This window comes from Vigna umbellata, chromosome 2, assembly GCF_029865625.1.
Source record: "Vigna umbellata cultivar VRB3 chromosome 2, Vumbellata_1.0, whole genome shotgun sequence".
In the NCBI taxonomy this organism is placed as follows: domain Eukaryota; kingdom Viridiplantae; phylum Streptophyta; class Magnoliopsida; order Fabales; family Fabaceae; genus Vigna; species Vigna umbellata.
This window is the reverse complement of record NC_142166.1, coordinates 22,302,589-22,325,555: the sequence shown is the minus strand read 5'-3', so window position 1 is coordinate 22,325,555 and position 22,967 is coordinate 22,302,589. Positions and strand designations below refer to the sequence as shown.

At 36.6% G+C, this 22,967-nt stretch overlaps 1 protein-coding gene and 1 long non-coding RNA gene across 3 annotated transcripts; one reads left to right on the top strand and one right to left on the bottom strand.

Moving 5' to 3' along the window:
- Positions 1–4,352: 4,352 nt before the first annotated feature.
- LOC148203627 (uncharacterized) lies at positions 4,353–6,763 on the bottom strand. 2 transcript variants are annotated; one of them, XR_015784212.1, is made up of 2 exons: positions 6,356–6,763; positions 4,353–5,210 (listed from the first exon to the last, which is right to left on the bottom strand). It is a non-coding gene; the product is annotated as an uncharacterized LOC148203627 (long non-coding RNA). The 2 variants fall into 2 exon arrangements; XR_015784213.1 differs by having other exon boundaries at positions 6,390–6,763.
- Positions 6,764–14,683: 7,920 nt separating this feature from the next.
- On the top strand, positions 14,684–17,449 carry LOC124820970 (putative pectinesterase/pectinesterase inhibitor 51). Its single transcript, XM_047292761.2, has 2 exons — positions 14,684–15,923; positions 16,526–17,449. Exons 1-2 carry the CDS (start codon positions 14,960–14,962, stop codon positions 17,212–17,214), a joined length of 1,653 nt encoding a protein of 550 aa, XP_047148717.1. The 5' UTR covers positions 14,684–14,959; the 3' UTR covers positions 17,215–17,449.
- Positions 17,450–22,967: the final 5,518 nt, after the last annotated feature.

Below are 22,967 nucleotides of genomic sequence, written 5' to 3'. Positions count from 1 at the left end.
GCACACACAAATAGACTCAAAAATAATGACTCAAGCACATGATACACAACCTTATCAGAATTTGGAAACCTAAACGCATAAATTGAACAAACGCGAAATCAACACAAGACATTCAATGAAGATAATGAACAATGCGAAAAAATTGAAGAACAAACTCAGAATCAAGACATAACTAGAAACAAAGACAGAGACGCGAATCAAACGCAAGAACAGAAGAAAATCGAACAACTCAAAAATGGAAGAAAACTCATAATAGAGACGAACCGAGATACTTACCTTCGAAGCGTGTTCAACCTGGCTCTGATACCACTTGATGGACGAGCGCCCGAGAAGAGGTCGATTGAAGTTGCGCGAACACGAACCGGACCTCCTTGAAGCTCTCTCCAATGAATAAAGACGCAGCGGAATTGATAGGACACTCTAAATCGAGAGAGAAATCGGAAGAGAACGAAGTAAATCTGAGAATGAACACGAAGAACCCTAATCTGGACCGGAGGAACCCTAGAAAGGTGAAGAACATCAAAATGAACCGATTAATCGGTTCAAAACGAAGATTGAATGGTGGATAATGAAGATCAAATCGATTAAAGGTGTTTAAGCGGTAGAAGAATGGTTTTAATCGGCTAAATCTAAAGGAAATGGGAAAAGGAGGGTTTAGAGGTTTTGTGATGATGAACGCAGCAAAGAGAGGCGAATCTATGGTGTAAGCAAGACTTACAGTGGAATAACTCTGGAGAGAAGAACAGCTCGCGAGGAAGGAGACGCGAGAATGAAATGCGAAATAAAGTGGTGTGTGTCTGATGCGCGAGAGAAAAAAAAACCAGTGATGTGGAATGAAGGAGCTGACGCGTGCACGAGAGTGGCAGTGGAGAGTCAGCGTGGAGATGAGTGAGAAGCACAGTGGTTAATGTGGAAAATGATAGAATGAGTCAGCGTGGAGATGAGTGACAACACAACAAACATATATTGTAGGACCTTTTGAACATGTTCAACTTATAGTATACCCAAACAAGGTTATTTACAGCATGCTCTCAACAAAACGTCATATGAACAGTTAAATATAATGTTTCAACCAATATTCAGCAAATAGGATCAACACAGATACACCAAAAAGAGAAACAAACCTGACTGACATGCTCCAACCATTATTAGGAGATTGACTATGTCTCTTAGGTTTCCATTCCTCATATCTAGGAGAAATTTTCTTGCTGTAATCATCCTCATCCCATTCCATTGTTGCATCCAAACATCCATAGTCTTTATTCATAACATCGTCCTGATGTGAATCTCTGCCTCCAGAAAAAGGTTCCTTGGATGAAATCCTATATCAGGATTTAATTTATCACTTCCTTCCAAATACGACCACTTCAAACTATTGTTACCAGCAACATCTGCAGAGGAGCACCCAGGTCGTAATTGCTTACTATCATCAGGTGAAAATTCAGGATCAACTCTAAAATCCCACTTTGAAGAGCGCTTTTTACCACTTCCACTCATCTCACTTACCAAAATAGTAATGCTTCACTTTGACAAATGCAGTGTTCTCTGAATTTACAAAACATATAAATCACAAGAATTCTAAGATTAAATCCTCAATCTTCTACTATGTTTTTCTTCATTAAAGTGCGACAACATGCTAGGAGACATGAAAGACAAAAACTATAAAGTAAATGAAAGACTTCCATTGTATGTAAAACAATAAGTATCAAGCTAGAGCGTGTAAGTTCAATTGACAGAGCATATATTGTACCAATGTGTTTAGTTGGAAGAGTTAATAACAGTCCTATTTTAACTCTCTTCCATTTGCCCCAGGCCCTAAGGCCCCTTAAAGGGGTTCCCATAGGTCCATCTAAGTGGTGAAAAGAGTTAATACGAGTATTAATCTAACTTCAAATGAACCGTTCAAAACATTTATAAGTGACCATTTTCAACAAAAATGAATCAATAGAAAAGAGCAATATAAGGCAGGAGGATCCAAATCCTCCAACAAACATGGAAAAAGGAAACGTAAGAAGCACCAATCAAAGAAACATGATGATAAGATACTGGGTGATAGGATAGAAGGCAGGGGAGCCGAACGGTAGGAGGCAAAGGAAAGTAAGCCGAACGGTGGAAGGCGGTGAAGCGTTGGAGCCGAACGGTAGGAGGTAAGGGGGAGCAAAGTCGAACGGAAGGCGGTGAAGAGTTGGAGCCGATCGGTTGAAGAGTGACTATCCTAACTAGGACAACACTTAAGATGGGCGGGAAATAATTATAGTAAATAAGGTCATATCCTAGAAAAATATTCAGTATAAGTTAATTATAATAAATAGAGCTACATCTTAGAAAAATATTCAGTATAAGTTAATTATAGTAAATAGAATTATATCCTAGAAAAATATTTAGTATAAGTTAAATAGAGTAAATAGAATTATATCTTAGGGAAATATTCAGTATAAGTTAATTATAGTAAATAGAATTATTTTCTAGGAAAATATTTAATATAAATAAAACTAGATGCTATTGTTTAGGGCATGCTTTTTGATTATTGAGTCTTGTTGAAGGAGGTTATGCTCCCAAATAATTGAAGGAGGTTACCCTTGTTTACTTTTGTTTATTCAGATATTACCATCAATAAAAGAAATTCATTAGCCATTATTATTCAGTCATTGTCTTTTCTACCTATTGTGATCGTGATTAATTATGTCTCGGACTCGGATATGTAACACATGAACACAAAAAAAAAGTAAAATTATCTAATCCCAAAAATGTTTGAGACAGAAACCACTTACTGAAAATTCCAGCACTTCATCTGGATACAATTGACTACAGAAACAATTCAGTTATCTGACTTGGAATTGGAAATTCTCCACAAGTTGCTTTGATATCTTTCTATCCTCTAGATAAAGATTACTAAAAACAGCATATCATTTTTGAGGATCTAGGGTATTGTCTGTTAAGCTTTGGACCAAGACCTCCAAAGTGCCATACCCAGATTAGATTAATGAACCAATGGAACAGCCAAACCATTTTCTACCAGCACCAGAAATGAAGGTATATGTGTTTTTCAAATCGCATAGTAGAATGTGCTTGGTATATATGAAAGGTAAGGGTTGAAAATGAATTTATCACAATTTTTTCAGAGGATAAATCAATATATGATATCTGGTAAAGTGGTACAGTAGTTCCAAGCATTTTATCACCTTCAGTTTCATATAAAAACTCATTGTTTTGATGTAAATGAAATGCCAAAGGTCATCACTATAAACGGTAGTCACGACGATTACAAATAGAATACTATTACAAAACCACATAAAGATTTTGTTAAGATAATCTCATGCAAGAGTTGAGTTATGCACTGAACATATACTTCTCTTAGTATAACTTTTAATAATTTTGTTTTGTCCTCCATCCCCTATATTGTGCCTTCTGACTAAATTTTTAAATCAAACGGGTAACAAATACTTTTTGTGTTGTGTTGTCTCATATAGTTTAGCGGATCAAAACAGAACACGCCTTGTACCTAGCCAAAAAGTCCCTGTAAAACTAAGGCAATCCTCCGCTCTTAAGCCTTAAGGAATTCAGTTAGAAATTATACATTTCCACACAAAAAAATGATATCAAAAAATATGGGAAAAATAAATTTTGTTTACACCTTCATGTTTTGCTTTAAAAATTATAATAAATGGAGAGAAGTTGTAGATATTTCTAGTCCTTTTTGAATTTCAAACCAAATAAGCACTAGTGAATTGAAGCTCCTTTGGTTTCCCATCTTCTCTTACTAGCAATGCGAAAATTAAAATTTCAACCTTTCACTCGTTATCACAACTTTCACATCTTATTTACCAAGTTTACTTCAAGCGAGGTCCGAAGTTAAAATTCAAAATTGGGAGATATACCACTTTTTTCAAAGCAAGAACGAGCCGAACTTCTAATCATAAATATAGAAAAATTTACTGACTCAAAATATCCACACGCAAACATAAAAACTATTTTAGGTCCATGAAAATAGATTTGGTTACGACTGAATGCCAGTGGGTATAACGCCTAATAGTATAATCAATCAATAATGCTAACCCTTATTTACCATATTACAATGCAAATAGGCTACTTGTGGGACTGCCTCTGTAATTCCCAAAATCATTTTAAATAATTATTCAAATATATTCAGAAAATTTAAATTAAAATAACCAAATGACTTATATAGAAATTAATAGAAGGTGGGGCAAACTTCTTCCAGTGATGAGGGTCACAAATACTTGAAAGTAACCTTTTAACTGCCAGTCAGGTAACTCGAAGGGGCCTTCCCCAGTGACACAAAATTAACGATAAAGAAAAACTTAAAGAGCAAACATTGACAGTGGTGGTCAAAGTCAAGAGGAAATGATAAACAGGATAATTGATGGTGTGGAAGATGCATGGTAGTTAAATGAATTACCTATCGGGTTATGTCAAATCCTAAGGAAAGGATACACTTATATGGTTGCATTGAAAAAAAAATTCAACCATATTCGACTAACTATCACTTAGATGTGACAAACACCTAGTAAAGCTCTATAATGTTTGTTTATACCATCAAGTCTTCCTTGTGTAATGTCAGATACAGCATGATAATTTGTAATGATCTATTAATCTTTTAGAAATAGTCTTATTGGTCATCTGTACTAACTGATTCAATAATTAGAGAGAACATCTGCCAAGGCCTCAAAATTGATGTCAAATCCATTTCAACAGATTTCAATCTTCAAATAAGCAAATATAAGACTCTAGCTCTTCCAAAGAATCTTCCAAAGGCTATGTCTATTCTCCAAAATCCATGAAGATCGAAATCGTATAGCTCTTATAACAAAATTTATAAGATTTAATCCATCTCATAAATATTTCAAAACACTCAACCATTGGCCACCCCAAAAGTAGATCAAAGCTAGTGTGTATTGCACTGATTTTCTTCAATATTTGTTGTTGATGTCAAATGGGCATTGGTGTATCTAGTAAAACATGAGGTGGAACATCCTTTCCCTTTCTTGAACTAGTCAATGGTTTATTTATTCCTCTGCAATCCCAGAATATATTGAAAATTTCTCCACTTCAAAACTATTCAATATTGAACTGATTAGTGTGCTATTGATCCTGTGGAAGGATCAAATGCCATTGGAAACCCATTTACACCAGCTACTTTGACAGTTTGACTGAACTTGGTAACATCTCCACGCATTGATCACATTAAATTACTGCAGAAAAATTGTATCTAATATTAGCACTTGGAATAATATAATCTTACCGAGACACAGAAATAAAGCACACAGGAGACTCCTAACCCAACTACACAGCCACCTAATATCTCGGATCTTCGTAATCCAGCTAATTGTATGGGGAACGCCTAAAAAATGTTCCTGCTTCGGGGTACAGTAACATGTAGGATTGACCAAATAAGTTTCTTTCCATTAACAACAGTCAAACATATTTTAGGCAAGTGTAGCATACGAAATTTATTTCCACAATATAGTGGAGGCAAGGACAAAATGCTAAAACAGAAAACAAATATCACGATCAAGTTGTAACTCAATACTAAAAACCAAGTAAATCTTATCCAAAATCAAGAACCAGAATGCTCATTATAAAATGGAACAGAGAAAACCAAGCAGATAGTTCAATACAAGAAGATGCAATTATAAAAAGGCCTTTATTATGCATTTTCAGTCTAAACCAAAGCATAGCTTTAGTGATTCCTCACTAAGAAAAGATAACCTATCAAGATTTAAGAATACACTGTCACCGCAACTATAATGATTCCCCATTCTCATGTCTCCAAAATTCTTTCAACGCCAAAGGGTGAATGAATCGCTAACTAGGATACTGTCATATTGCCTCACAAAGATAATGACCATAGAGGCTAGAGCAAAAATAACCACATGAGGAAATTACTTACTCCAACACTAGAAGAATGATTAATAGTATTGTAAGAGCGAGAAGAAGGGCCTGGTTATCATTAGTACTCTGCTCTGTATTTTCTCTCCTTCCTAGTGTTTTTTCTCTAACTGGCAATAGTTATTTATCTGGCTGGTATCATACTTCATATTAAAGAAAGGCTAGGCAAGTACAATTCCATTTTCTAGCTTCCGTTTCTGTTGTACTAACCGGTAGTTTTCGCGTACACGCCATTGATAACACTATTGATCCTAACGAACACAAAAAAGAAAAGAAAAATAATATCGAATATCCGACATTCAAATTCAAGCACTGAGGCTCCAAAAACAGAGAAAAACAACATAAATTAGGTTTCAAGCAAGTTCCAAATTGAAATTACAGGAGAGGATTTAAACCCTAAATAAGAAGCGGAAAGGTAAAAGCATAGTAAGGTTGAGAGAAGACTCGCGAGTTAGTGGTGAAGAGAAAGTAAAGAGCGAAACCCTAGAGTGGAGCTTGTGATTGTGCTATGTCTAAGCTGCCAGAGAAAGGACATGAGCTTCGCTTGGCTTCTCTTTCCTCTGCAAATATCTGCGGGATTTGAATTTTATTTATCTATTTTTACTTTCTCACCTTTGATTTTTTTTTTTGGTTTAATCCTTTCGGGTATCTCTATTTGTGTAGGGTTGTCTCAAATAGTATTTATTTTTATCTCAACTAGGTCCTTTTTTTTGTAAAATTGACTCAATTTTAACCTTGCCGTTAAATTTAGTGGACGGCGTTAAAATTTGTGTGACTCTACTTGCTGACTGTGCAATTTTTAATGATGTGGCATAGTGTGGTGGAATTTTTATTGACGTGTGGAGTGTCCCGTTTGGATCCTATTACCTTTCTTCCAAAAGCGGATCGTTCTCCTCCTCATCATCCTTCTTCCCTAAAAACTCAGACTGGAGCTGACTTGATTTCATAACCCGACTTGATTTTCTCTCTACGGTGTCGAGTGTTTGGGAGACGACGGAACCGGGACAGCCAAGGTTATGGCTGCAAGGACGGAATGAGAGGATTTCCTTTGAATTCCTTAAATTAGGGATTTCAATCTTCCAATTTAGGGATTTCAATCTTGAGCGATTTTCACAGCATCAGAAGAAGCACCAGAGAGCCTTCTCTTCATGAACCCCACAGCATAAAGTCCAGCATACCCCAAAAGCCTTTCTGGTCTGACAATCTTCTGTGATGAAAAAAAAAACATTTTTTTAAAAAAGATCTAGAACATATTCTCACCAATAAGGCACGTTACTGTAGTAACCGGTTGCCAGCACCACTGCATCGACATAGAGCTTTTCACCATTGACAAGCTCAACTTCTCCACTATTGAACCTCTTAACTCTTGGCACCACTTTTATATCACCGGATCTAATCTTCGTCAAGGCACCAAGATCCAAAACCGGGGTCTTTCCCTTTGTGTTCTTCAGCTCCAAAGGACCCGTCGAAGGCCTTTTCAGCCCCAACTTGTCCATGTTCCCAAAAACAAACCATGCCAACAACAAGATAATCTTCTTTGGGCAACCACCACAGCATGCCACGACTCAATAAATTTAACGCCGTCTATTGAAATTAACGGCAGGGTTCCAATTGACTCAATTTTACAAAAATAGGGACCTACTTGAGCTAAAAATAAATACGAGGACCTATTTGAGACAACCCTACACAAATAGGGATTTCTGAAAGGATTAAACTTTTTTTTTTATCTATTCTCACTCTATTGAATATACTGTACCACTAGTGTGGACCATTTTCTTTCAGAAATGCAGTTTAAAATTGGACGAAACTTAAAAGGAGTAATTTAAGTGTGTTTTATTTTACTATTATCCAGTTACACTTCAATTATTATTTTGGTAATTTTTGTAATAAAAGACTTTTCTAAAATGTTATCACATTATATTTGTCTCAAACCATAAATTTCAATGGAGAGCAGCATAACATATAACATGTATCTATTTTCTTTTTTTAAGAAAAAGGCATATATCTAATTTTCTCCTTAAATTTTTCATTTAGAAAAAGATTTAAATTTATTAATTAAAATGTATTGAAAGTTACAAAATATAATGTATCTCAAACTTATTTACTTAATCTCTTTTCTGGGTTTTATATTTTTTTAAAATTTAATTAATAAAAGAGATATTCTACTTTTGTTGCTTTTTCCACTACTTTTTTTCTATTCACTTCCATCTAAATACCCTTTGAAAAAAAAATGTCTTTTTTAATTTTATGCATTTTATCAACTTGGTTTCTCGTGTTTCGAATAAATAAATAAGTTTCTAGATTTTTAAAACTATATATATTTACGTTATTTATACTTCAACTTAATATTTAATAAAAAATTAAATTAAATTAAACATTTACTAAATTCTTTTTTTTTATGTTTTGATTTAATCCGTCTATTTTAACGTGTGAAAAAAATTCAAATACATAAATAAAAATACAGTTTTATCCAAAATAATTTGTTGATTGTGTATTATTTTTTAGAAAATTTGCAATTACATATATTATGTCGGACATTAACATTTAATTATGAGGCATTCGGTACATGTGTATTATATTAGTAATAGTTTAATATCAATTTTGGTCCATTTGTTAGTTGTGTTTATAGTGATTTTATGATTTTTGAGTTATATATTAGAAAAACGATTCAAGTAGGTCATTTTTGTTTATGGGGCATAATTGTCACCTTAGTCAAAAGTGAATGAGCTTTCTAGTTACTCATTGTGTGGCAAGCTCATTTTTGTTCATTAATCAATGTTTGTTCTGTTTAATGTTACAGATGAAGGTGCAGTGGAAACCTGAACATGAAACACAGATACAAAGAAATTTCCACATGAAAGCATCTCATCGGCTGTCAGAGATGTTTAGGGATGCCCGCATTGCAGGAGAGCTCCCTTACTGGTTGGGCAAGCAAATTTGGAACTCTTTACTAGCTAATTGGAATTCAGTAGAGTTTCGCAATAAGTGTGCCAAAGCCCAGAGGAACAGGGCTTCTAAAAAGGGTGGCACCCTGCATACTGGTGGGTCGATCACGATTCATGAGCATGCCATTCGTATGGTAAACTTTCATTACTTTTCTGTTTCTTTCATATATAAGTTATGTATTTTCAATTTAATATGTACACTTGTAACTATAAATTATGTTACAGGCACAAGCTCTGGGACGGGCGGTCCATGTTGATAAGGTCTTTTCACAGACTCATGTTCGGAAGGGCACTAATGAATTCGTTGATGAAAGATCTCAGAAGACTCATGTAAGAAAATAAGACTATTACTATTAGTAATTTTTCATTTATGTTATTCTATCATTCCCTAACATTGCTTTTAATGTTTGAACAAGAAGAATTTTCTACGAGACTTTCACAAGTTAGATCTGAACATGTGTCAGCTCCTACACCGGATGATGCGAGTAATGGAGAAGACGACATCCGTAGGACACAGTGCTGGGTCGACATCGTTGGTGGGAAAAAAAGGGACGAGTGTACGGTGCAGGACAACTTGCTGCAAACTATACAGCATCGAGAGGAGGTACTCTGAAGCACCAACCTTCTTCTTCCACCATTACTGCTGACGAGGTCGTTGATCATGAGAGTGTTGCCTGAAACTTCACAGGATCAATTCAATATCCCTCCGACCCAGCCACGACCCTCCCCGTCACCCGCTGTCCCTCAACAGCCCACATCAGTCCAACCCTCATCAGTCCACCCGACATCAGTCCAACCCACACCAGTCCAACCATCTACAGAGGAGCAGGATGATGAAGATCATTCTGATGATAACTATGTACATTATTAGTTTTATTTTGTTATTAGTTGTTATAGAAACATTTGGATATTAGAACATTTGGAGTTTAGATCATTTGGATCTTAGATCAATTAGATGATTTGGATGTTAGAACATCATTATGTTACATTGTTTTATGTTTTATTTATAAATACATGTTCTATGGATGATTGGATGATTCATATGTTATATTGTCATTCTGATTAATGATTGCATCATTGAGATGCACATTATGCAGGTTTGTATGTTGTTGGAAAATGTTATGTAGGTCTGTTTGTGTTGTGAACAATTTATACAAGTTTGTTTGGTTTAATAAGAAATACAATTGTGCCTTGGATCTGCCTCGAACTTACCGAAGGCTTATGCCCTTCGGTAATTACCCACGTTAGGTAATTAACGAGGGCTTCCGCCCTTCGGTAATTACCGAAGGCTTGTGTCCTTCGGTAATTACCGAAGGCTTGTACCCTTCGGTAATTACCGAAGGGCGGAAGCTCTCGGTAAATCTTAGAGACAAGTGATTTACCGAGGACTCTTTGGCCGTCGATGAGCCGTCTGTAATTACCTTGTACCGACGGTTTTCGGCTGTTTCCGAGGGCTTTTGGCCTTCGGTAATGCCCTTTTTTGTAGTGTTATCATGTCATCTTTCATATATTTTTTTACGACTGTGACCGTGTAAAAAATAAACAAATTAATAAAAACTAAGATTATTTGGATCGAGAAAAAGAAAGAAAAGAAAAAGCAAAATGTTTGTAATTTTATTTTATTAATATAATAAAATAATTTTTGTATATTAATATATTTGAAAATTAATTTGTTTAATTATAAATTATAATTAAAACAAATTCAAGTAAAAAATTATAACAAAATTTAATAAATAAAATTTTATATTTCAATATAAAAATATTTTAAAATAAATTAATTTAATAAATATTAAAATTTAAATTAGTTGATTAAATTTACTTATATTTTACTATTTTTATATTTAATTATTTATCATAATAAAAATTTAATTATTAATAATTGATTAAATATTTTATTTGTTTTATTATGTTATTAATGTTTATTTTAAGTTTAATTTTATTATGTTATTAATTTATAGATTTTGTGGTATGAAAATAGTATAAATAACAAGCCGGGCAGTTGGCTAATAAAAATAAGTAAACAAATTCAAATGAACATTAATTTCATATTCATATTGTTAGAAAATGATAAAAAGTAATATTTATGAATATTAATGTCTAAAGGTTTTAAGAGTTTTGTAGATCATGTTTACTAGAATGAGTGTAACATCCCAAAAATTACAGTAATAAACCATACATTAGAAATAATTACAATTGGTAATATATCAGTTCAGTCTTATACTAATCAAAAGTAACTACACAAGATTAAGGGAAACATGACCGAACGGCTTACAAAAGTCAAGGTACCGATCAGTCAGATAACAAAAGGAGAAGGAAGTGACCGAACGGTCACTTCATACAAAACTACTATCTACAAACTGAACGTCCTACGGTTCGGCCTTTACTTCAACTTCTACGAGGTTCTCATCTTCCAAATTGTCTTCTTCCAGCGCCTCTTCCAGTAGCGCGCTTCCATCTGCTCACATCCACACGGATGATCATTGCAATAACAAGACGGACGTACAAGGACAAGACAACACAAGGAAATACACAGGGTAAGCTTATGTAATTTAATTCATGCTTCAACATATAAGTTAAACAATTTAACACACAAGAGAAATTCAACATATGTATCACACAAAGCCTATTACTAGACTGACTGTCCGGACTGTATGAAATCTGCGTAGCTACAGGCGTTCGTGCACCCGGGTGGTGTAGTAACTCGAATGCTCTCATCAGCTGCCACCCGAGGTTAGTCCTATTCATCCAAAGTACCCCTAAGGACGGGACCTCCTGCCGTTTCCACACATGACCTACCCTCCTCTATGTGAGGACGAGTACCCATGAAACATCAGGATGAACAGCCAGCATTAGCATGCCCACAGTCATACTTTACCAATTCCAATATTCATACATGAGTCGTTCCTCCCCGGAACACTCGTCCAAATTCCATAACATCTCAAATTCACATTTCATTCATCATTTGTAATTAAACATCTCGGTGATCTTATCTCTTACAACGATTTCAACAAACGTTAAAAGGACGAACGTTCAACCCAAACTTAAAACTGGGCAGAACACATAGAGCGAGACCGGGGATCTTCAAAGTTGAGAATAGTTTGAGACCAAGGGTTGACATTGGATTTTAAGGAAGATAGCAAGCAAAATAAGATATTCCAAGGACAAATGGGACGAACGTACATTTCAAGTTGAGTCAATTTAAATCAACTGACTCTTGAGAACACCCTCAGACAATAAAAGACTAAACCAAGGACGTGGACTCTAGGGTGAAACCAATGAATAGGAATATTCCAAAACACGAAGGTTAATACTTAGAATTGTCTCATATGAAGAAACCGAACGTTTTTGAATGCTTAGTTTAATTGGGTTTAATACTGGACACTACAGTGAGCGACCCTAGAGGGTCTGAATGAACGCTCATATCAAGAAATTTAATTTAAAGAGATAGGACGAGTGCCTGGTGTACGACCAAACACTACTCAGCACGAGCGCTTGGTGTAAGACCGAGCACTAATAAATTTATAATAAAAGGTTTAATAAATATAATACGATACTATTGATGTAGTGATTACGAACAACAAAATATACAATTACTTATATACTTAGATTTATAACCGAACGGCAATACCCAACTGTGTTTGGCCGAACGCTCATACACAGTACTCCGAAGTGCGGACGTTCGTCCTCAACTAGAATCCTTCCCAAATGAAATAATCCACTACCAATTCAATTTCACTAGAAAACCGAACGGTCGAGGACCGTCCAGCAACGTACGTACACACTCATAAGGGGAATTTCTTATCATAGTCAATATTATTAAATTTCAGTTCTTAACATATAGTCTCACCCATCTACATTCATACCATATTCAATTTATCATATCTTATATCATCAAATCACAGAAATCTCATACATTTCATGCATCATAACATAACACCATCAATTTTCATATCCAACTCAATTCAACGAACGTTCATGCAACACATAGTCATATGAATTAAATTAATAAGCTTCCCTTACCTGGATTCGTGAGTGAACGTCCTAAACGTAGGTTCTTGGTTCGTCCAACTACAACTTCTACCCTCAAGATTACTTAACTCTTCCAAACAGTTTCAGAATCTAGAGCTGTTCGGTTCAGAATGAAGCTCACGACGCCGGGAACGCTTCTATGGTTTCTGAATGATGATCGGAGAAGAGAAAGATGAGTTACGGTAGAGAGAAGGGAGGGTTTTCTAGAGAGAAGAAGGAGAAAATGAAAGATCAGATTTTTGGAAGAAGAAGGGTGCATGCAGAGAGAGTGGGAAGAATGTGTCAGAAAAATCATTTTTCTTCGCACATAAAACGAGCGTCCGCTCTTCTGCTAACACCTGCATCCCACTATCTGATTTCAGATCCTTGTTTCGTGACACCTGACGTCCTCGAAAAGGGTTTTGGGTGCGTTTTTAATGACTGACAAGAGGGGTTTTGGGTGCACATTTACGAGGTCTGACAATGAGGAGAGAATGTAATTTAGATGTGGTTGAAAATAAATAAATTATGTTAGATATTACTGTTATTACATAAAACAATTATTATAAAAAAATAAAATAAGATACATCAAATTTATGAAAAATTATATCGTTCACATAAATAAAATATTTATTATAAAAAAATTAAGTAAAAATGAATGGATATTAGTAAACTAGTGATTTCTTTCACAAAATCATTTCGTATTTTTAACTTTACTTATCGAGAGAAATAATAGATTTCTCTACATGGTTATGTGTTTGTTTATTATTGTTATCATCATTTTTATAATTCTCATCTTTTTTGTTATCAAATCTATGTGAAACATGTATATTAATAACATTGCATGAATTTGGATTTTATGCAAAATGTAGTGTCTATTACGATAATATGATCCAATTGTTAATATTATATTGTCTAGTACATCTCACCAAACTTAATTTCCATAATTTTTCTAACATGTGTGTTCATGTAGTTGAAAGATCCATAGATGATTTTTTTTTCTTCAGATTTATTCACATACTATATCTTATTTAATGCATTATGAGACCATGTTTAATGCATTAAATTCAATTCTAAATCTAAATTAATCTTAATTAAATTATTGTAACATCCCCCAACAAATCATTTTTATTACAAAAAAAAAATTAATCTAAATCATTTTGTTAATCAAGTGGATTGTTGCTTCGTTTACTTTTACTTGCCTCCTTTTATATATTGATTAGTGTTTTCAATTTTATATTTCTTCAATCATCTCGAATAAAAACAATTATTAATTATGACTTCCCAAGTATGCATGCTGGCATAGTATATTCATCTCATAAGAAAGCACTTGCAGATCAAACACCTCTATAAAATATAATTCTTTGGTTCAGTAGTGAGACTTAAAAGATATTAGATAATATTCTATTCATTTTTAGAAACATCTCTATCCTTCACTAATCTCATCACTATACTTCTATAAACTATGAAGTGTCCCGATATTCATAAATTTAACTTTTAATCATTGATTATCCATAAATAATTTACCTTATTAACTTTTATAACCATTGATGTTGTAAGAAATTTCTTTTTAATTTTTTATACATAAACTTAATTCCCTTGTGTCTCTTTGTTAAATAGGATATTATTAGTTATTCCATAAATTTAATTTTATAAAAACTGAATAATGGGACGAAAGTATATTTTTAAGTAAATCGATCTATTTTATAAAATAAGTAATATATACATATATATTGTTTTTGTTTGTTTAATCCAACATGGGCATAAACAAAATAAGGAAAGTTTATAATTTTGTGTGTTTTGGCCATGTGGCTAACCTCCACCGACAGTGATGTATTTGTGAGTGTGACTGTATAAGTTAACTTTGAAAATAGTCCTGTATCCCCCTCCCGCCATGGATCGCCTTCATTCCAGGGGAATCAGCAGCCCCTTCTTCACGTTACACTGACATTCAATGAACCATCATGTTTCCACGCCACACCTGGGTAAGAAAAATTACCTCTCCACACATGGAAACTAAAATTACTCTCCATCACTCAAAACAAAACAAAAACTCCCTTCCAATTATTACAGACTCCTAAAATTTATCCCAACCCACCATGAGAAAACCCACTAAACCCAACCCCACCTTCAACCCATTCTCAATCCTCAGATCCACCCTCCTCCTCCTCCTCCTCCTCTCCATGGCCTCCATCTTCTTCCTCTCCCTCTTCTTCTTCCTCAACCTCCACCCTCACTCCTCCGCCGTGGAGATTAACCGCGCCTGCAATGCAACGCGCTTCCCTCTCCAATGCCAAGCCTCTCTCGTCCCCAATCTCCTTACCAACCCCACCCCTCTCCAAATCATCCAATTCACCATCAGAGCCTCTTCCTCCAATCTCGTCACCGCGCGATCCATGCTGCACACCATCCGCGACGCCTCCCGAAACAACCGTACCCGCACTACCAACGTCAAAAACTGTCTCCGTGTCCTCCATTACTCCCGCTACCGCAACTACCTCGCCGCCGTCGCACTCCGCCGTGGCGCCACCAAGGATGCGCGCGCCTGGATGAGCGCCTCCCTCGGCTACCAGTACGGCTGCTGGAACGGCCTCAAGTACATCAACCACACGGCGCAGGTCGCCGAAACGATGACGTTCCTTAACTCTCTCGTCAACATTTCCAGCAACGCTCTCAGCATGATGGTCTCCTACGACCTCTTCGGAAACGACACCGCATTGTGGAGGCCGCCGATGACCGAGCGCGACGGCTTCTGGGAACCGTCCGGGACTCAGGGACTCGGGGCGGGACCCAAGATACCGGAGAAATTGACGTCGGACGCTGTGGTGTGTAAGGGTGGGGGGTGTTACCAGACGGTGCAGGAAGCGGTTAACGCTGCGCCGAATCATTCGGAAGAGAGATTTGTGATTTATATAAAGGAAGGGGTTTATGAGGAGAAGGTGAGGATTCCATTGAGGAAAAGGAATGTGGTGTTCTTGGGGGATGGCATGGGTAAGACGGTGATCACGGGATCTGCTAACGTGGGCCAGCTCGGTGTCACCACCTACAGCTCTGCCACCGTGGGTCAGTTTCTTTCTTTTGTGTCGTTAAGGTTTACATTCTTTTATTTATGTATGCTTTTTTCACCAAATCTTAATCGGAGTTTCGTGTTTTTTATATCAACTGCAATCTCACCTTACTTTTTAATCTACTCAATAAAAACTCGCCTTATAGATTGATATCAATCATTGATTCCAACTTTCAATTTTGACGGAAAAACAAAACTAAAAAGTTGTTTAAAAGTTCTATATCCAAGTTTTGTAACACTTTTAATAAATAGAAATTCTGTTGCTTGGAAATTTAGCGATTTTTCAGTTGTTTATATAACAATGTTGTTAGAGATGCAGTGAGGCTTGTTTACGGAATAACAAGAAAGACAACTTTTTAAACGAATAAGGAAATTTTACTCTTAATCTAGAGATGGGAGTACAGGACATAATTTAGACGCAATTTGTCAAGTACTTTTAGAATTTCTTTTGAATAAATTAGAATTTTTCTTTACTAATCTGTATAGTAATAAAAGTTTGTATTAAAAAAAATATAGATTATTGCTTTAAAACTCTTATCTGATTACAGAACATAAGGAACATTATCTATGTTAATGAGTCAATTATTTAATATGGCAGGGGTTGCGGGGGATGGATTTATGGCAAAGGATCTCACGATTCAGAACACGGCTGGTGCTGATGCTCACCAAGCAGTGGCCTTCAGATCAGACAGTGATCTTTCTGTCATTGAGAACTGTGAATTCATAGGCAACCAGGATACTCTCTATGCTCATTCCCTGCGCCAATTTTATAAATCTTGCCGCATACAAGGCAACGTGGACTTCATCTTTGGGAACTCGGCAGCAATCTTCCAAGACTGTGAAATCCTAGTACGGCCTCGCCAAGGCAGACCAGAAAAGGGTGAGAACAATGCTGTTACTGCACAAGGTAGGACAGACCCTGCTCAGTCAACAGGATTTGTTTTCCAGAACTGTTTGGTTAATGGTACGGAGGAATACATGGCATTGTATTATAGCAAACCTACAGCTCACATAAACTATCTGGGGAGGCCTTGGAAGGAGTATTCTAGAACAGTTTTCATCCATACATTCTTGGAAGCCCTTATCACACCAGAGGGATGGATGCCATGGACTGGGGATTTTGCTCTGAAAACGCTTTATTATGGGGAATTTGAGAACTCAGGACCCGGTTCTAATCTGAGTAAGAGGGTGCCTTGGAGTAACCAGGTCCCATCGGAGCACGTGTTCTCATATTCAGTGCAGAGTTTCATTCAAGGAGATGATTGGAATAATCATTTCAGTCTTTAGGTCGTCTTAAGAGTGACCACGGAGTGGTGAATAGGAGGAGGAGCCGCGGAGTGATGAATATGAGGAGGGACCATTTTAGTAACTGGGGAATCTTTTAAGAACAGCCAGGACAATGAAGATGTCCAAAGAATTCAAATGCCATGTTATAGTGGTAGCAGATACCGAGAGTTGATACTCATTCCTACTCATTTTATTGTGTAGACCCAGGATTGAATATATTTATATTTTTTCTGCCTGGTGGTTTTCATAAAATTTTGAATTGATGAAGGACCACTAGTACATTCAAGAATTTTTCCCCTTCTGTGTAACTAGGCCAATGGGTTAGGGAAGGAAAACCCGTTATAGGCACAATGGTGATTATAACCTTTGATCTTTACCACATTAAAGTGCTTTTAGGAGGATAAGACCTCATCACTTGAAAGCTTTTCCATCACATTAGCTGCATGAGAAAATGGAAATGATCAAAAGAAGTTAATTATTTGTTCGATTTTACGCAGTCCCAATATTCACATTAAGGTCATGGACTAGCTAACGTCAAAGTGCTTGCACTTAAATGTTGTAACCAGTGTCCATAGACCACTTGGTACCCTAAGAACCAACTTTGCTTGCATATCATGTGAAATTTTTAATGTTATAGTTAGATCTACCTGCCGACATGATCTACATTTTAATGGAGTTGGACAAATCTAACAGGCAGCCACATTCGCCGAAAGGCCTTATGACGTGTTGAAAGCAATTCACTTGTCCACCTTTCGTTGACTGGTACGATGACTAGTCTTAATCATAATTAGTTTTTGGATTAGTTTTTACCTCACTGCTGTTACGGAAGCTTCTAGTGCTTCTATGATATTTTACTTTTCTCTCCCTTTTTCTATTGTATAAATACACACGTTACTCATTCAATAAACAACACAGTACAGAGCAGTGCGTTGCATGCCTGCAATACGTGTCATTCTGTTATGATTTCCCTAATATTTGTCATGGTATCCAGAGCCTAACGGTCTTCTTCTCCATCACCATTCTTTGCTTCTGCTGCCATGGGTGATGCAACTGATCCCTCTTTTAACGTTCACCATTTTTTATATCTTCATCCCAATGAAAATCCCGCCATGCCCTTAGTCTCTCCTTTACTTGATTCAACCAATTACCATTCTTGGAGCAGATCTATGCTCACCGCTCTTAGTGCCAAGAATAAAGTGGAGCTCATTGATGGAAGCACTCCACAACCATTAGTTTCTGATCATCTTTCTGGAGCTTGGAAGCGTTGCAATAACATGGTGGTCTCCTGGCTTGTTCATTCTGTTTCTTCATCTATCAGGCAAAGCATCCTCTGGATGGACTGTGCAGAGGAAATTTGGCGCGATCTCAAATCTCGGTACTCACAGGGTGATCTTCTTCGCATTTCAGCTCTACAGCTAGAAGCATCTTCTCTAAAACAAGGTGATCTCAGTGTCACCGATTATTTTACTCAGCTTAGGGTTATTTGGGATGAACTAGAAAATTTTCGGCCAGATCCGGTTTGCATTTGTGGTGCACAATGTACTTGTAAATTGTCTTCAACCCTTGCTCAACGAAAATTAGAAGATCAAGCTATGCAATTTCTTCGTGGTCTAAATGATCAGTATGCTAATGTTCGTTCTCATGTTTTGTTGATGGATCCTCTACCTCCAATCAACAAAATCTTCTCGTATGTAGCCCAGCAAGAAAGACAATATTCTATTCCTGACATTTTTCATACAGAGACAAAACAAAATTCTATAAATGTTGTTAATGTTCCTACCACCACCGCTTCTGCTTGTGCATTTTGTGGACGTTCTGGTCACACTGAAAGTACCTGTTACCGCAAACACGGCTTCCCAAATCATTCTGCTTGTAAGAGTGCCCCCACTCGTGGAAAAATTTGCTCATATTGTGGAAAGACCGGTCACACCATTGAAGTTTGCTATAAGAAGCATGGATATCCTCCTGGTCACCGCTTCTTCACTGCCAAATTCTCTTCTGCTAACAATGTTTCACTTACTGAAGCACCAGTTGCTGAAAAGGAACAACATACTGTTTCAGAGAATTCAGAAATTCGGTTTACTCCTCAACAATATCAAGCTTTATTGGCCTTGATTCAGCAACCATCTCACACTGCTTCAGCATCCAGCTCTGCGCATGTTAATCACATTGGTTCAATTTCTTCTTCTACACACACATCACATCCTTCAGGTAGTATCTCATCCATAATTTGCACAACACACACAGCTCCCTGGATCCTTGATTCAGGAGCCACAGACCATGTTTCTAATTCCTTACAATTTTTCACTTCATATCATGCCATTACTCCTATTACTATTAACCTTCCTAATAGTCATCGTGTTATAGCAACTCATGCTGGCACAGTTCACCTCACTTCCACTTTTGCTCTTGTTGATGTTTTATATGTTCCGTCATTCACATTCAATTTGATCTCTCTGTCAAAATTGGTCTTGAATACATCTTATCAGATTCTTTTCACAGCTAACTCTTGTCTCATACAGGATACAAAAACCAAGATGAAGATTGGTTCAGTTGATGTGAAGAATGGTCTATACCAGCTTGTTCCTCAGACTTTTAATTTTCCCCAAATTCATTCTACTGTGGTACATCCTGATTGTAATGTTTTACCTATTGATCTTTGGCATTTTCGCCTTGGGCATTTATCAAACACTCGTTTACATACTATGATGAAGATATATCCTTGTTTGACCATAAATGAAAATTTCATTTGCAATTCTTGTCATTATGCAAAACAACGCAAACTTCCATTTCCAAAGAGTCATTCGCATGCTCAAAAACCTTTTTCTCTTTTGCATATGGACATATGGGGCCCTTACTCTACCCCTTCCATGCATGGTCACAAATTTTTTCTCACAATCGTAGATGATCATACACGTTTCACATGGATTTTTCTCATGACCAATAAAGCAGAGACTCGCCAACTGCTTGTTAATTTCATTACTTTTGCTGAAAACCAATTTAATTCTCATGTTCAAATCATTCGCACAGATAATGGTGTTGAGTTCTCTATGCATGAATTTTTCAAATCTAAAGGTATCATACATCAAACATCATGTGTAGAAACTCCTCAACAAAATGGAATTGTCGAGCGCAAACATCAACATTTACTTAATGTTACTCGGGCTCTTCTTTTTCACTCAAATTTACCTGCATGTTTTTGGAATTATGCACTTTTGCATGCCACTTATTTGATAAATCTTATCCCAACACCGTTTCTCAATAATAACACTCCTTTTCAAAAACTTTATGGTCATACATGTGATATTTCTAACCTGAGAGTGTTTGGATGTTTGTGTTACATTTCCACATCTACTGCCCATCGTAAGAAATTGGACCCACGTGCCCATCCTTGTATATTCCTTGGCATCCCACACTCCACAAAAGGATACCTTGCCTATAATCTTCATAATCGTAGCATTGTCATCTCACGCAATGTATACTTTTATGAAGATCACTTTCCATTCCTACAACCTTCACCTTCTGATTCTACTATTCCTATTGTCTCACCAACTCCATTTCATAATACTTCTCTCTCTCTTGACTTTATTCCTTCTCCATCTACTACATCTAACCCAGCTCCTTCCCCTCTTTCTGCTGAGACAACTTCCCCAACACACCCACTAAGGCGATCCAGTCGTGCTCATCATCCTCCCTCCTATCTTCAAGATTACCATCATTCATTCACATCAACTACTACCAATCTTCATCCAGGTATGCGTTATCCCATTCAAGATCATCTTTCTTATTCTCACCTTTCTAACAATTTTCAATCATTTATTTCTTCCATTTCCACAATCACCGAACCACATTCCTATGCTGAAGCTGTTAAATATGATTGCTGGAAAAAGGCCATGCAAGCTGAATTGGAGGCTTTAACCTTGAATAATACTTGGATTGTCACGTCTTTGCCCCCTCATAAACATGTTATTGGTTGCCGATGGATTTATAAAATCAAGTATCATGCAGATGGCAGTATTGAACGTTACAAAGCTCGTCTTGTTGCTAAGGGATACACTCAAATGGAAGGTTTGGATTATATTGCCACTTTCTCCCCTGTGGCAAAACTCACTACAGTCCGACTACTTTTGGCTTTAGCTGCAATTTTAAATTGGCACTTAAAACAGCTGGATGTAAATAACGCTTTTCTTCATGGTGAATTAGATGAAGAAGTTTACATGACTCTACCTCCGGGAATCAATTCTTCTTTCCCAAACCAAGTATGTAAACTTCAACGATCAATTTATGGATTGAAGCAAGCCAGCCGTCAGTGGTTTGCGAAACTTTCTTCTTTTCTTCTTCAGCATGGATATAAACAATCAGCTTCGGATCATTCTTTATTTTTGAAGATTTCTGAATCTTCCACTACAGCTATTCTTGTATATGTTGATGATATCGTCCTTGTCGGCAACAATATTGCTGAGATTGAATCTGTTACAGCACTCCTTGATCATGCTTTTAAAATAAAAAACCTTGGCAATCTTCGTTACTTTTTGGGTCTAGAAGTTGCTCGCAACAACACTGGAATTCATCTCTCTCAACGGAAGTACACTCTTGACATTTTGACAGACTGTGGTATGTTGGCTTCTCGTCCTGTTGCCACGCCAATGGATTACACTGCTAAACTTTCCACCTCATCTGGCACACCGCTTCCTGATTCTTCATCCTATCGTCGCCTTCTTGGGAGATTAATTTATTTAACTACCACTCGCCCTGACATCTCCTATGCTGTCCATCACCTCAGCCAATTCATGTCAGCTCCTACATCAGCACATTCTCAAGCAGCTTTTCGTATTTTACGATATCTAAAGCAAGCCCCTGGTTTCGGTCTATTTTTTGCAACTAAGAGTTCTCTCCAATTGAAGGCGTTTAGTGACTCTGACTGGGCCGGTTGTCTCGACACTCGCCGTTCTGTTACAGGTTTTTCTGTGTATCTTGGAGATTCACTTATTTCATGGCGTTCTAAAAAGCAACCTACAGTTTCTCGCACCACATGTGAAATTCAATGGTTGACTTATCTGCTCACAGATTTAAACATTTCTTTCAAACAACCAGCTCTTCTCTACTGTGATAATCAGTCTGCCCTCCAAATTGCAGCCAATCAAGTGTTCCATGAGCGCACCAAACACATAGACATTGACTGCCACTTAGTCCGTGAAAAAGTTCAATCTGGATTGGTGAAACTACTACCTGTGTCTTCTTCTCAGCAGCTTGCAGATATCTTCACCAAGTCTCTGTCTCCTTCTCTGTTTTCCACTCTTCGTACCAAGCTGGGAATGTTCAATCTGTATTCCCAGCTTGAGGGGGGGTCTTAATCATAATTAGTTTTTGGATTAGTTTTTACCTCACTGCTGTTACGGAAGCTTCTAGTGCTTCTCTGATATTTTACTTTTCTCTCCCTTTTTCTATTGTATAAATACACACGTTACTCATTCAATAAACAACACAGTACAGAGCAGTGCGTTGCATGCCTGCAATACGTGTCATTCTGTTATGATTTCCCTAATATTTGTCAACTAGATTACATTTTGGATATCATTGTATGCCTGTGGAATGGGTAAAATAAATGTTATTTTCTTTACATAGGTAAAATAATAGTATTGGTTTTGTTACTTTATTCCACGTGGATCTTTGAAAATATGGCAAGATGTGAATAGAAATTTTTTGACGTATTCTTTTAAGAACGGTAACATAGGAGAATACCTATTTGTAAA

Bases quoted from the DNA above. Each gene is read 5' to 3' on its own strand.
- LOC124820970 (XM_047292761.2), top strand. From the start codon at position 14,960: ATGAGAAAACCCACTAAACCCAACCCCACCTTCAACCCATTCTCAATC. The intron at 15,924-16,525 runs GTCAGTTTCTTT...TTAATATGGCAG, and splicing joins CTACAGCTCTGCCACCGTGG to GGGTTGCGGGGGATGGATTT.